Source organism: Magnolia sinica, chromosome 6 (assembly GCF_029962835.1).
Source record: "Magnolia sinica isolate HGM2019 chromosome 6, MsV1, whole genome shotgun sequence".
In the NCBI taxonomy this organism is placed as follows: domain Eukaryota; kingdom Viridiplantae; phylum Streptophyta; class Magnoliopsida; order Magnoliales; family Magnoliaceae; genus Magnolia; species Magnolia sinica.
Window position 1 is genome coordinate 1,804,137 of NC_080578.1, and position 14,788 is coordinate 1,818,924.

At 41.4% G+C, this 14,788-nt stretch overlaps 1 protein-coding gene across 2 annotated transcripts; it reads left to right on the forward strand.

Moving 5' to 3' along the window:
• Nucleotides 1–661: 661 nt before the first annotated feature.
• Nucleotides 662–11,469, forward strand: LOC131247913 (protein BREVIS RADIX-like). 2 transcript variants are annotated; one of them, XM_058247869.1, is made up of 8 exons: nucleotides 662–780; nucleotides 906–953; nucleotides 1,069–1,179; nucleotides 2,494–2,624; nucleotides 8,090–8,514; nucleotides 8,602–8,731; nucleotides 9,365–9,729; nucleotides 10,997–11,469. In XM_058247869.1, exons 4-8 carry the CDS (start codon nucleotides 2,523–2,525, stop codon nucleotides 11,073–11,075), a joined length of 1,101 nt encoding a protein of 366 aa, XP_058103852.1. In that variant the 5' UTR covers nucleotides 662–780; nucleotides 906–953; nucleotides 1,069–1,179; nucleotides 2,494–2,522; the 3' UTR covers nucleotides 11,076–11,469. The 2 variants fall into 2 exon arrangements, with proteins under 2 accessions (XP_058103852.1, XP_058103853.1); XM_058247870.1 differs by lacking the exon at nucleotides 2,494–2,624 and having other exon boundaries at nucleotides 1,069–1,172.
• Nucleotides 11,470–14,788: the final 3,319 nt, after the last annotated feature.

Genomic DNA, 14,788 nt, shown 5'->3' on the forward strand with positions numbered 1-14,788 from the left:
CACGATTCACCGTACTGATCTCACAGTGTACGGAGGAATGCAGATTTCTTGCAAGCTCAATGGAAATGGTTCCACTGAACCACAGACGATTCCCGCCCTTTGTTATCTCTCTTGCGTGGCAATGACGGTTAACGTTTCTACGACATCCGTTCCGTTATTTAACGGCGAACCTGACTTCGTTTCTTTCAGCTATAAATACGACGTAGTGAAATAAGATATCTCCCATTTTTGTCCGAACGGAAAATCCGGAGCTCAACAGCTAGCGTTTTCCGTTTCCACGCTTCAAGATATCCGACTCCAGCAGAAGTATCGCCGTTAAATCGCCGGAATCTCGTTGGATTTCCATTTACGGCATAGATTTTTCCAGATTTTCTTTTACTATTCGGATTGTGAAATCCGCCTATTCTTTCATTCTCCTTTTCCCTGAAAATTTTAGGGTTTTACTGCTTTTTCTCGAGCTGAAAACTGGGCGTTACTTTACGATTTCAGCATTCTGAGCTTTTCCATGTCGATTTGATCTGCATTCCGTTCGATTCCCTGAAAGAAGATAGTTGATAGGCAGAGATTTCAGCGTCTAACATATAGATACCAAAATACGAACTGTTTTGAACAGATTCCTATGTTTTTCCCTTTGTACAGATATTAGATTTTTTTTATTTATTTTTTTTTTTTTTAAAACGTTTCGTTTGATACGAATATCGGCGGAAAAACACAAAATTAAGAGCTCTTGCAGATCGTTATATGAAGTCCGATTGTTTTCCCTCCCTGCTTTCATCTCAGGTTCGATGTTCTACTCTTCTCATTTCAATATTTCCATTTTTAGGATTTACGTTTCTGTGACGGAATCCCATTTCCGTGTAAATAACTTGATTTTTTTCGCTTTTCATTTTCTTGATGCTTTTCAGGTCGTTTTGAAGTCTTCTGGTTAGATCGCTGTGTTTCCACCATTCAAGGTAAAAGAGAAGGAAAACAATAGAAATAATAATAATATGTTATTTATTTATTATTTTTATTTTGTATTTATCTGCCCCTTTCTGCTGGAAGCTTATCAATCCTCTCTTGCTGTAGATTTTCCTTGTGTAGAAGAAGCGCTCTGCAAGCGTCAAAGGCATCATTTCCTTGCTGAGAAAGGAACGAATTTCTGATTTACTTGACTTCGATTTTTAGAACAGGTAAGGCGTTTTTGTCTCTCTTGGAAGAGTAATTTTAATATATTATTTTGCTCTATATTCTTTAGAAAGAAATTCCTCTGCTTTTTCTTCTTTCATTTCATCGAATGCTTTGAGCTCGAAACCAAAGACTAGATTCTCACCGTTCGTTCCTTGAGATTGCGACTCCAAAAAGCGATCATTTTGGTGCTTTCTTCAGAAACTTCGGCTACCAAAAATTATTTTTTATTCACAGTACGTCTAAAAGCAGGGCACTTGCAAAACCCCAAATTCCTGCGTTGCGGAGCTATTTTCCTTTCCTGTTCTTCTTTACGTCGTTGTGGTATTTTTTTTTAAGGCCCTGTAGTGGGCGAAGTTCCCCAAAACCTGTTTTCCATTTACAGAATAAGGGCGGTTCATTTTTTTAAAATTGCCTAAACACATCTCTGAAACAGGAAAAAAGAAAAAAAGAAAAAAAAAACAGCTTCATTTATGTTACGCGACCCTGCTTGTATACGTGGGTTTTTAATTCTCACAAGCTGCGGTCATGTTTCATTAATCCAGACCATTCGTCTGCTCTGTCCCACCTGGATGGAGTATGCTATCCTTGCAATTTGTGGCCCATGGATAAACGGTCCTTCAACTGAAGAAAAAGGTCCAAAGATCCGGATCTTGGAATTGTCTGAGAGAACTGTCGGGGCGCGTGGTCCATCCACGGTGTTACGCCAATGGTCTGGCATAAGTAGCCACGTCCCCCTCTGTCGAAAATGATAACCCGCGTATAATTTCCGACACGTGTCGCTAGTTTAGCAATGCCATTGTGCTATCAAAACACTTGGGTACCCCGCTCTAGGTACCTAACGTGGTTACCTTCACTAATGCTAGAGAAACGACTTCAGGTGGATGAAATCCACGCCGTCCATCACCTAAACCCCCCTTCGTTGGGGGGCTTTGATCCCAAAAGATGGGGATGATTCAACACGGCCAAAAATTTTCTGAGTAAAACCTGAAAAATTCACGTGACATGTCCCACCTGAGTTTCAGACTACTGTATTTTTCATATGAATGGATTGGATGACATAAACACCAGAGAGCCCGTACGCAAAACTAATGGTGGGCGTTCAATCCCAATAGTTTCCGGTGGTGTGGCCGACCATAATTTTGTTTGGTCTTGGCTTTTTTGTTTCAATGGTTAAATTGAGGCCATCGTGTCTAATGGACGGGGTTGATCTCGTGGAATTTTCACCCACGTCGATCTTGGGAAAGTAACCGTCTCTGATTCGCATTTTGGACCCAAACGCCATTTTCATTTTCTGACGAGTATTCCATTGCCTGGTTTTTGTAGAGAAAAAAAGAAAGAAAGAAAAGGAGAAAATGTTAACCTGTATAGCCTGCTCGAAGCAGCTGGACGAATCTGACGATGGCGCGCGTGGTACTCCAAGTACGAAAGACGCCGTCAAAAGTCTGACCACCCAGGTTCGAATCCCTGGACTCCTCTCCTCTGTCTTCTCTCTTCGCTTTTTATTCTGTTCTCTTTGATACTCGTCTGTGTGTGACACTTGATGCGCAGGCACTTATAAATGATGAATACACAATAGCTTTTCTTTTCTTTTCTTTTTCTTTTTTCTTTTTTAGTTTTTTTTCCTTTTTGGGTTAGCTTGTTAGTACACACAATTCATGTTAGCCACCCCCCGCTGGGGATGAATACACAATAGCTAAATTACATTCTAAAATTCGAAGTACTACAAACATAACCTCTGATTGGGACACTTTTTTTTACTTTTGAAGTAAGACCAATCAATATTTTTCATTTTCAAGTAAGATCACCAAATAAACGTAATTTTTGTTTCATGACACGTCTACAGTGGTACCCATGTTTAGACGATTTAGTTTATATTACTTTATGCCACGTATGCAATTTCACAATAATTTCTAGCTGCCTGTGCATCATTCACACTGATACACTGCCGCAGTATCGAAGTATTACTCTTAATATATACGCTTTAAGCTTGGGATTGTGACCCTTTGAGTTTAAATACAAACTACAGTGAAAACCATTCCTATGTAGGGCAAGGGTTGTAGTTCACCCTTGCTTTTTAATGCATGGGGACTCGTCCTCCGTACATTTTGTGTTTCCCGCTATAGTAGTACGAAACTGCGCCCACTCAAGAAACATCCTAACCGTCTAATTGGTGCCTAACGAATGGACAACGGGTATTAGTTGTTCTCGTGTTTGATTTTTTTTTTTTTCCGGCGTTCCATCGGCATGATCAGGTGATCGTTACAGCGTATATTCCTCGCATTTAAAATGAGGGTATACGATCATGGACGCGGATTGTCGGGTGACCCGGTCATCAGGTATATCCCTGGCTCCACGACTCTGTGGGACCCACCGTGATGTTTGTGTTTTATCCACGTCGTCCATCCATTCTGCCAGCACATTTTAGGCGTGATCCAAAAAATGTGGCATTTCCAAAATTCAAATGAATCACACCGCACCAAACAGCAGGGGATAATGACGCCCACCCTTGAAACCTTCGAAGGGCCCACCGTCATGTTTTTTTACCATCCAAACCTATTGATAAGGTCACTCAGACCTGGATGGAGAGAAAACACAAATATCTGTTTGACACAAAACTTCTGTGGCCCAAAGAACCTTTCAATGATAGGCGTTTAATGGCCACTGTTTCCTATGGTGAGGTACTTTGAAGCCGTGGATCTATTTCATTTTTGGGCTCGTGCCCTAAAATGAGCTGGCAAAGCAGATGGACGGCATGGATGAAACACAAACATTAAGTTGGACCCAAGAGTGGTGCCGCCAGGGATATCCCTGGTGACCGCGTCTTACGAACATTAGGTGGGACACAGATGTACATAAAATTTGAAGCAGTGGTCAGTTCCTATTAACCGTTCATTTATTCTGTACAGTTGTAAAGCTCCTCATTATCGCATAGACCTGGTCTTTATATTTTGCAGCTACCTCTGACCTACCACACGTGTTCATTCACACGTGTGATTGGCAGTCCTCTTTCATATTAGGTGGTGACACGTCCATGGTATATGTGGACGTGGCATATGTATATAACCCAATTGTGCCATCCAAACGATGCGATTCATTGTGGACAGGGTACAGCTCAAAAATCACACTGATGGAAGATCTTAACCATCTGATTGGTACATTGATTTTTTTAAGACCGCCAGCCATCTTTATTTTTTACTGTCCACTTTATAACCACCAAATTGATACATCGTTCAATTATTCTGATTTGTGATTTGTGATCCATCCACAATGCCCATGGTTTGGACGGTCTGGATCTGCCATCGTAGCCAATGCACAAAAACTTTATGGATTTTAAATTTGTGGCCGTTATTCGAACGTGCATTTTTAACCCTGGAATCCTAACCTGTCACTAACTTCGTCTGACACCGTCCATTTGAAAGCCATCAACTGGGTATGTAGAATCAGAAAGTCTGTGCTATTTTCTAACCATAGACTGACCATGTGTCATGCAACATTACAAAAATTTTCACAGTGCTGCCGTTTTACGCACCTCTCAGATGCCCGACCGAGCCGTACCGAAGGTGCAGGTGGGGTTGTTTTCTCCTCAACGTAAGGTGTGGTAGAAGCGGATTTCCTGAGAAAGCCTTTCGCAGGAGGTTCCTGCGCTGGAAATCTAGGTGGGGACCCACCGTAATGGTCATGAGAAATCTACACCGTCCATCCGTTTTTTGAGCTCATTTTAGGACTTGAAACCAAAAATTAGAGGGATCCAAGACTCAAGTGGGCCTCACAAAAGGAAAAGGTGGGTAGGGAAATTCCTACTGTTGAAAACTCCCTGGGGTCGACAGTGATGTTTACATGCCATCCATACCGTTCATAACGTCATTCCTGCTGGGATGAACTGAAAACATAAATATTAGACTGATTCAAAACTTCCGTGGCTCCATGAATATTTCAACTGTGGAAGTTTAATCCTCACGTTTTCGGCCCACGTGAGTATTGGATCCGGATAGTTTTTGGTCCCATGTCCTAAAATAATGTCACAAAACTGATGGACGGGGTGGATTTCTCACATACATCACAGAGGTCCCCACCTAGGTTTCCAGCGCAGGAACCTCCTGCAAAGGCTTTCGCAGGAAATCCGCGTCCGGTGTGGTAGGAATGGTTTTCTAGAATACGTCCTATCCTTTAATCTTAGTAATCTTCCTATGATCCAGACTGTTTATATGATGGGTATAACTTTCGATGGCAGATACTAATAAACAAAACTTCTAAATTGGATAATTTCGACTCTTTGATGATTTAGTTGTTTAGGTGTTGATTGTGGACTGCGACTATAACCTTTATAGAGTCAAAGGATTTAGATAGCCAATCTGAGGGTTCTTTTTTGTGAGGTACACCATCCAAGGTAGTCCTATCACATAAAACGTTTCTGGTCACTGGGAAGGATCCAAATCCAACCACAAAAGTCCTGACTTATCATATTCTAACACATCTGGACGTATTCTACCGCACCACTCTTGTCTATTGGGTACAAATCCAACCGGTTTCTTGAAAATAAAAGGACGGATTTATGAGTAGTTGTGTTGGATGTAACCGCAGCACGCTTGCCTTTAGAGGAATAAATAGCTGGGTCGTATTGTACAGAAAGCTGTCATGGCGTCTTAAAGAAAAGCCATACATCCAGAGAGGTTCGTCGCAGGGTCTAATACAATGTCTCAGGTCGCATATACAATGTCTCAGGTCGCATACATGAGTCACATCCCAACACTGACGTTTGTCACTAGCCGACGCTTTGCCTACTTGCTGTACCATTTCACCTAGTATTTTTTGGACAAGAACACGGTGCTTGTACATCCCCGCTTCTCGATACGATGGCGACTTGTCTACCGTACACGTGGACGCATGTGTTTCAATTAACACCTTCAAACCGTGGATCCCATTGTGGATGGAGCATCGCCCAAAACTGGACTGATAAGATGATCTGAACCATGCTGTTGGTGGCCCGAAAATTCCCAACTCAGCAGGGTAATATCGTTTCCTCTATTTGATTTTTCTCCATCCACAAAGTGCCCTCAATTAGGATTAGCCTGCGTGTATGACTTGTGTACCATGGATGAATCACATCATCCTCCACAAGACTCTTGTATTCCTGTCATGTAGGTGCATCGATCCAAGCCGAAGTGAGCTTTGAATAAGGCATGACACGGCTAAAAATATCGCCGTGCTCGGGTCACAAATGCACTTGCACGGGTTGCTCGATATCGGTGGTATGCATTTGTGAGGCGCATATCATCTTTTAGCTTTGGGCTAGACACCTTTGATAGTGGTGGCTCTTCAAACGTACACATGTCATGGTTATCAGTCAATCTAGAACGTCGTAATCTGGCCCAACTGTAGATGGAGCATAATTAATAAGTTTCACAGAGAAAATAATATTAACCTACTGATTTTTTTATTTTTCTCGCGCAATTGGATCACCGATATTTTGCTTTAATGATCCATTCGGTTGCCACTAATAACTAATATGAATGCATCAGTTCTCCATGGGACCCACAATGTTGTTGGTCTGGATATCTGTGCATTAATGCCTCATTTGAGGGTGGAGAATCATCGCCATTTTTTAGACAGTGCAGAACTAACATTGGTCTCTAGTTCTTCAACTTTAGCTTTATTTTACCTGTTTTAAAAGAAAGGGAAAATTCTTACGGAAAAAATAAAGAAATAAGAAAAATGAAAAGGAATAAATTGATTTTCATTGCAAAGGCTAGATCGATTCCTGCTTTAGCTTTGTGCTTTGTCAAAAAGAAAAGGAGAAAAACGTAGTCTTCTTTGGGAAAGGGTAAAGAGGAATCGCAACATTATCAGCGGGACTCGCTTGGTCACACTACTCCCCCCAGTTGAATGGTCCAAGTTGTGGGCCCCAGCATATAGCGGTCATAGCCGAAATGGGTTTGATGACGGCCATGGCCTACAAAAATCCATGGGTAGATGTGAAATGCGCACAAGTCCAAGCCCATCGGGCGGAAGTCTGTGATTGATTTATTCACGGTCTACCATTGATTTCATTGTCTATTATTGATTAGGTGATCAACGCCGTTGGTGCTACTTTTAGGCAACATAAATGGTGTGCCTGACAGTTTCGGTCGTCAATTTACGTTTCCTTTCTTGAGGATTCCACCTGGAAACTACTCTCAAAGCCACGTGGAAGGGGGACCACAAACATCCTTGTCAGCATTATCTGAACGGTTTGTCGTGTGTTCCCGCGTGGATATGCTCTTAGTCGAAAGAGAAACGTTTTACTGTGCGTTGCTGAGTCTGATATTCGTGTCTTGCGCCAGGTGGACCCGCTTTATTTTCTGTTGCCCAGATATCAGGTTATTTGGTCATTGATCGGTCCCACTCGTGTGAAAAGAGGGCAGAATCTTAGAAATTGACAGGAGGTCCATGAGTGACCTTCTCGATAACTGGGCTGTGTCTATGGCCATGGGACATGCAAGGTGGGACCCACCTGATGAACAGTCTATCACGCGTTTAGACTGTGTTGTCGATCCAGAAATCGCACACTTCGAAATCTCGTAACAAGTTAGTGGTCTGCGGTTAACAGTCAATTCAAACCAGTTAAGTCCATGTTGTCTGTTCGTCTCCACTGTGGGGCTCTCTTCATGAACGGTTTTCAAGCAAACAACATTTGGGCGGACCAATCCAGGGAACGGAAGCAGGCTATTGATTGATTTGCATACACTTCAATTGAATTCTAAATGAAATTGGGTGCATGCAAATCAATCTATAAGAGTGTAACTAGCTGACATGGAATTTTCAGTTATAGCCATGTAATAAATTATTGTGCTTAATTCCAAAATGGGTCTTTGAGATTGGGTGCATGCAAATCAATCATGGCATTTCCAGTGATTAACATGTAAAAAGTACTTACTTGCAGATCAAGGACATGGCGTTGAAGTTCTCGGGCGCATGCAAGCAGTCTAAACCTTGCACAGGTTCAAGCAGCAGCAGCAGCTACCGGAAATCTGATCGGCAATACAGAGATTTCGACAATGCTTCGGAAGGGGTTCATTACCCTTACATGCGAGCCGATAGCTCAAGTTCAACGCCTGCTTGGGATTTCACCAGCTCCAATCCGAACCACCCTACATCAGGGCATGACACGAGGCGTTTCAAGGGGATCTCTAGTGGTGGAGACCGGACCCCTAGAGGATTTGACACTGCCTCGACTGCGTCCTGTGATGTGGTCCTGGTCGATGAGGATGCACCCAAGGAATGGATGGCGCAGGTTGAGCCTGGAGTTCATATCACATTTGAATCTCTTCCGCAGGGTGGGAATGATCTGAAGAGAATCAGATTCAGGTGCTTACTGATTTCTTATGAATTTAGATTTGTAGAGCATGAGGTTCCATGAATTTGGGTTTCCTTTTTACTGGTTTTTATCTGCAGCCGTGAGATGTTCAATAAATGGCAAGCACAGCGGTGGTGGGGTGAGAACTATGATCGGATCATGGAACTCTACAATGTGCAGAAGTTTAGTCGTCAGGCTCTTCCCACTCCCCCAAGGTCCGAGGACGAGGTATTGAAAAGAATTCTCCTTATTTTCCCTCCAATTTCTTTTCAAACATAACATCGTGACCCCTTAAAACTCGGGTTCTGGTTCTTGACTCGGTGAGTCAGCTCATCTAAATTGGGTGGTTGGGTGAAGGAACTTCCTTAAGACTGTTCAATGCAGTTAGGCAGCGTCCAGAATCACAATGTCATGGTTATCGGTAGTGGGGTTCGACCAGTTACATCACATCTGCAGCTTGGGGCAGCCTCTGCAGATGGGGAGCGGGTTAGCCCATTCTGCAATCTGCACTTGGTAGGATGTGGCAAAAGCTTCTGCCAAACATGTTAGGGTCATCACTCCTTCCACCTAATCCTCATTGTGGGTTCATCCAAATAGGCACCCAGCCACACCAAATTCCTGGCTGGCTCATGGAGTTGAATGAGATGGCCCTTAAACTCATCTGAGGTGACTCACTTTGTTGTTGCCATATTTTTTCTTCCTGTTGTTTCAGTTGGCTACTGTTATTTGATCATGTTACGTTCCAAATTCTAAGCCTTCAAGTCATTGTGCTAAGAAAATCATCTTAGATTTTCCTGTAATTTGCCAATGCATTAGAGATTACAAATGGCATTAAGCAAAGGTCTTGGGAATGCATTGCAGAGGGAGTCATACTCTCGGATTGGATCTGCTAGGGAAAGCCCCATAACTCCACCATCAAACAGAGACCGATCGCATCGGAACTTTCACAGACCCACAACCGGGAAAGGGTATTTTCCATCAGAGCATTCAGAGTATGGTCAACACTACAGTTCCATGCCGAGTGTTTCTGGCATGGGTGGCAGAGGTGAGGCTGCATCCATGGATGCGTCGAGGACTACAACTTCTTCCAGAGAGGAAGCTTCAATCTCCATCAGCAATGCAAGCGATCAGGAGACAGAGTGGGTGGAGCAGGATGAGCCTGGGGTTTACATCACCATCAGAGCGTTGCCTGATGGCACTAGGGAGCTCCGACGTGTCAGATTCAGGTAAGAGAAATTATATTGTTGAGTTCCAACCAATACATCTATGAACAATAGGCTCGCTTCACTATATCTGAAAGCGCGCATTTTGCACAATGATACTGTGTTTTAACAACACACTGAGATTTAGCATGAAAGTCACAAAGCTGAGTTGATGAACCTGATCTATCGATTCAAACACAAACAACCATCTCTTTAAGAACCACTGGTTGAATGGCTCAGGTCGTTTGATTGGTGCCTGCTTGTTTCTTCAGTTGAAAGTTGCCTGTAACAGCTATCCTTCTAGATGCAGCATTCATGTCATGGATGGATCAACGTGTGACATTATCATGGCAAACCTAACGAATTCTAGGCCAAGGTACCCACATGTGGAACCCGCCAAGATCAACAATCTTGAACACTAGAAGCCAAATGATGTCAGCTTCTAAAAGAACTCGTGCTGCTGATCATTCTTCTGATGACTTGGCAACCCCATATCAAGGTTTTTAAGACTCAGTGACTCTGACAGTCGCTTTATTTTCACTTCTAACTCATGGTGCCGAAGTAGATTGGAGATAATTGTCACCAATCCATGCCCTAGATAGACTACATCCATATGCCATCAGAGTGCTGGCAAGAGAGTGTAGTTTCAACTATATGGAAAGAGAAATTCTGTGGCAATGTGTAGAAGCAGAGGTTGAAGAATTCATTCGCAGCACACATGCTGGTGAGAAATCAATGTCATTCATCTGGAGGGTAAATTATGCTACATGCAGTTGTAAAATCAGGCCTATTGGCTCATTGGGGAAGGATGGCTAACATTGCATCTTCAAGGTACTACCATTGTGGTCCACCTGATGAATGTCCTAGGTCGCTATGTACATGTGCCACATCTGCACGTGTGCTGTGAAGGGCCTCTTCAATCTCTCATTGTGTAGGATGTGTGTTGCAAAATTGATTTTGATCCATGGTTAGAAGACTTGGCTACTGGACCTGACTTGTTCAGGCTTGAGTCGAGTTGGGACTGGACTGAGTTGAGGGTGACTTGGGGGCAGTGACTCGTTTTATTTAACCAGACCAGGTCCAATCAAGTCTTAGTTGACTTGTACTAGTCACTTCAGACTCATCCGAGTCTTAGAACCATGTTTTGATCCCCTCACTCTACAGTTGGTGGTTCTTTCTTTTGTTGTTGTTGTTGTTTTTTTTTTTTTTTTCAGTTTTTTATTATCAAACCATAAGCCTTCTTACTAACCAGTTTCAATCTCTATTTGTGAAAAAAAAAAAAACTGTGCAGCCGAGAGAGGTTCGGAGAGGTGCACGCCAAGCTATGGTGGGAAGAGAACAGGGAAAGGATACAGGCCCAATACCTATAGTTCTTCCTCTCAAGCCTTGCCTTCTTCAAAAAGAAACCCAAAAAGGAAAAAGAAAAAAAAAAAGAAAAAAAAAAGGAAAGAAAGAAAGAAAGAAAGAAAGAAATTCTTAATGTTTTTTTTCTCCCCAGATAGCTCACAGGTATCTTTGATTTTGCCATTTATATTCAACTTATAGAGCTCTTGCATGTTATTCTGTTACCGTAAAATTTGTGGGCTTCCATTTTTTTTCCCTGCTTGGGCTGCCTTGTTCGACTGTTTTTCTCGTGCTGAGGTCGTCGTGCTGAGGTCATCATTGGCTTTGAATCCTTTGGTGAGTGCTATCCATCATATCTGTTTTAGTGCATTGTAAAACTATCTATATATCCCAATCATTACAGGATTCAATTCGTTTATAGATGCATCTCTCTCTCTCTCTCTCTCTCTCTCTCTCTCTCTCTCTCTCTCTCTCTCTCTCTCTCTCATGCCAGTGCAACAGAAAGGATGTCCTGTCATGATTTTGGAAATTCTACAGAGCAGACATTCCAACATCATATATCGTCTCTCCACTGTTGCAAAGCCCACCATCCAAACGCACTATATAGTTGTCGTTGAAAGTTGGTAGAGAATTTGAAGCCCCATCACGATTGAACCTTTGATATATATCTCACCAAATGCCATCAGCCCTTTCTGTACTTTATTTGGGTTTATGGTTTAGCGAGCTGCACTATTTACCTGTTGGGTTCAACTCGTAGGGGTCGTTTTTCTATGGTCTAACACATCATCTGATGGGACTTACCTCGATAATGTTTGCTAAAATGCGTTCCAATGTATTATAATGCGAGAATGTTTGGTTCGAAATTTGGTTGTTGGTATGCATGTATGGTGTTGGGTGTGCTGGTCTTTTACAGCTCGATTCAAACGTACACACATGACTCCAAGCACTGAGATAGACAGTGAGATCATAAGCAGTTGTCTATAACCGAGAACCGAAACAGTTCGGCTGTCTATTCGACTCCCTATAAATGAAATTATGTGATATGGAAGGGGAGGTTTCGTCCTTTAGAATTCGTTTTACTTTTTTCAGCCGATATGATTTTTTGTGCTAGGCGTGCCAGAGTCTCTTACATGTCGATCCAAACCAAACACATGACTACAAGCACGTCGTTAGACGGTGAGACCATAAGCAGTCGTCTGTAACCAAGAACTGTAGTAGTTGGGCTGTTTATTCAGCCACCTATAAATGAAATCATGTGATATGAGAATGGGAGGCTTCATCTTTCTAATGAGTTTTTTTTTACCTTTTACCTGAAATGACTTTTTTCTCATTGTGATAGCAAGGATAATCCGATCCATACAAAACAAGAATAAAATGAGCTCAATTGTATTAAATTGAAATGAAAATAAAAGCTTACAATAGCATCCTTTAGTGATCTAGCATTTATGGCATAGATAGTGAGACCTTAAATCTATGTGACGTAGATAAATGAAATTATACTACTAACAAAGAGAAGAAAAGAACAAAAAAAAAGAAAAAAAGAAGTCTTCTTTGCAATCCGATGCTTGGTGTAGATGAAAGAGAATTACACTACTAATCTAGGTCGATCCAGCGTCACAGCCTAAATAGATGAGATTACATTATTTCTATATTAAAGTCAATCTTGTGCAGTAACGTAGATGGCTTGTCCTAATCTAAAAGAGGCTTAAAATAAAATGATCGACAACATTGCACCGTAAATTAGATTTGTGTTGAGTTGGCAATGGCATGGAGCTCTTTAATCGTTCTCCTATTTGTAAGATTTTGAGGTGGTAGCTCGAGAGATCCGTAGCTACCAATTATGCTGACGAGAGTTTCTTTCGAGATGTCATATGTTGGCGATGACTATTCCACGTGAATGCGTGTAGTGCCCTATGAAACTTAGATAACTACCGTGTTGTTGTTACTGTACTCCTTAAAACGTTTTCTACCTTAAGAGCTTTTATGAGATGTCATGGTTCTTCGGCCGAATTCGTCACTTGCCGTGATCATGTTTCAGTCAATACCCCCTGACATTTGGACCAAAACATGTAAACATCATGGCCCACCTAATAGACAGCCCAGACAAGACAACATGGCCTCGGATTCGATAGTGACCACTCTAATAGGAAGGTCGGTACTAGGTGCTGTGGGCCCATCAATGATGTATGCATTTTATCTATGCAATTCATTCATTTTGCCAGCTCATTTTAGGACATGCCTAAAAATAAGATATTTCCAAATCTCAGATGGACCACACCACAGGAAACAGTGGTGATTGAACGCCCAGTAAAAAACTTGGGGACTACAAAAGTTTTTGGACCAAGCTGATATTGTTCTTTCCCTTCATCCAGAGGGATGGTCAAGAAATATTACAGTGGGCCACGTTCAATCATTATTTCATATGGTATGGTCCACCAGAGATTTGGATCTGCCTAATTTTTGGGCTCAGCCCGAAAAATGGATGAACAGTAAGGATTTAAAATTTTTAAAAAATAATAAATAATAACATATATCGTGGTGGGGCCCACAGCACCGACCAGATTTCAACAGAGGCATCCACAGCATCGACATAAGTTTCTATACGTACCATAAGCTTCCATTCCTACCATAAGTTTCTACCGTTGCACATTTCTTTGCAGCCAATGTGTTAAGACTTCCCATCTGCGTACAAAAGGTCGACCCTGTCGGGAAGATTACCAATCCTGAAAAACAGGATCATCCACCATCAATAGGCCACACCATTAAATTAAATTAATGTCTCCTGTAGTTTTATTAAACATTCTAGTATACCTGCAGAATTTTCACTTAAGGGTTGTTTGGTTGATGAAAATTTTCGGTAATCAGAATCAATGTGAAATAGAATGGAGCAAAATTATGTGAATGGGACAAATCTCGAATGCAAGAAATAGTCAAATTTTCAATAGTGGGCATGCTTTTATCGCCACCTGAGAGGCTTAAGCGTATATACTTCAATGAACTGATTTATGATATTCAAACTGACTAAACTGATATACTTAATGTATTCCAATTACACGCTTCCAAATACAATTCTTGGATTCTAATTATAATTAGATGCATCCAAATACAACTAAGGATTTCAATTTGCAATGATTCCAATCACCATGTGATTAGGGCTCTAATGTATTCCAATTACAAACATCGAAACCTTCCCTTCACGAACTATTGGATTCATAGAAAGGAAACTATCAATTCTTTGTGAGAATTTGTGAAAAATATCATTTCCTAGCAAAAATAAATAAATAAATTTATTTATTTTCCCAAACGGAAACAAAATTGATTTCTCAAGTGTTAAGCCCAAATATATCACCATCCATCATCAATCGCCAAATGAACTATCATCCATCTCTAGTTACCCCCCTACATTTGTTTTTTTTTTTTTTTTTTTCCTTTTTTTAAAGCACAACATTCTAAACTAATTCCTCATGTTCATTCCAACAATGCCTGTAAACATATCTCCACCCACATGTAGGCTCCAGATAAAATTAAATATTAAATATTAATGGTTATAAACCTTGATAAACGAGCAAAATGCATGTGGGCGCATATAAGTTGTAGCGCCACTTTAAACATATCCTTCACCAAAGGAAAGGAAAGAATAACAACAACAGAAGTAATGAGATAAATGCCTTCACATATTGTGGACTAAAACATTAAAAAAAAGAGAGAGAGAGAGAGAGAGAGAGAGAGAGGGAAAAAG

Coding starts and splice junctions, on each gene's coding strand:
- LOC131247913 (XM_058247869.1), top strand. CDS start 2,523: ATGTTAACCTGTATAGCCTGCTCGAAGCAGCTGGACGAATCTGACGAT. Junction 2,625..8,089: donor TCAAAAGTCTGACCACCCAG/GTTCGAATCCCT, acceptor ACTTACTTGCAG/ATCAAGGACATGGCGTTGAA. Junction 9,730..10,996: donor CTCCGACGTGTCAGATTCAG/GTAAGAGAAATT, acceptor AAAACTGTGCAG/CCGAGAGAGGTTCGGAGAGG.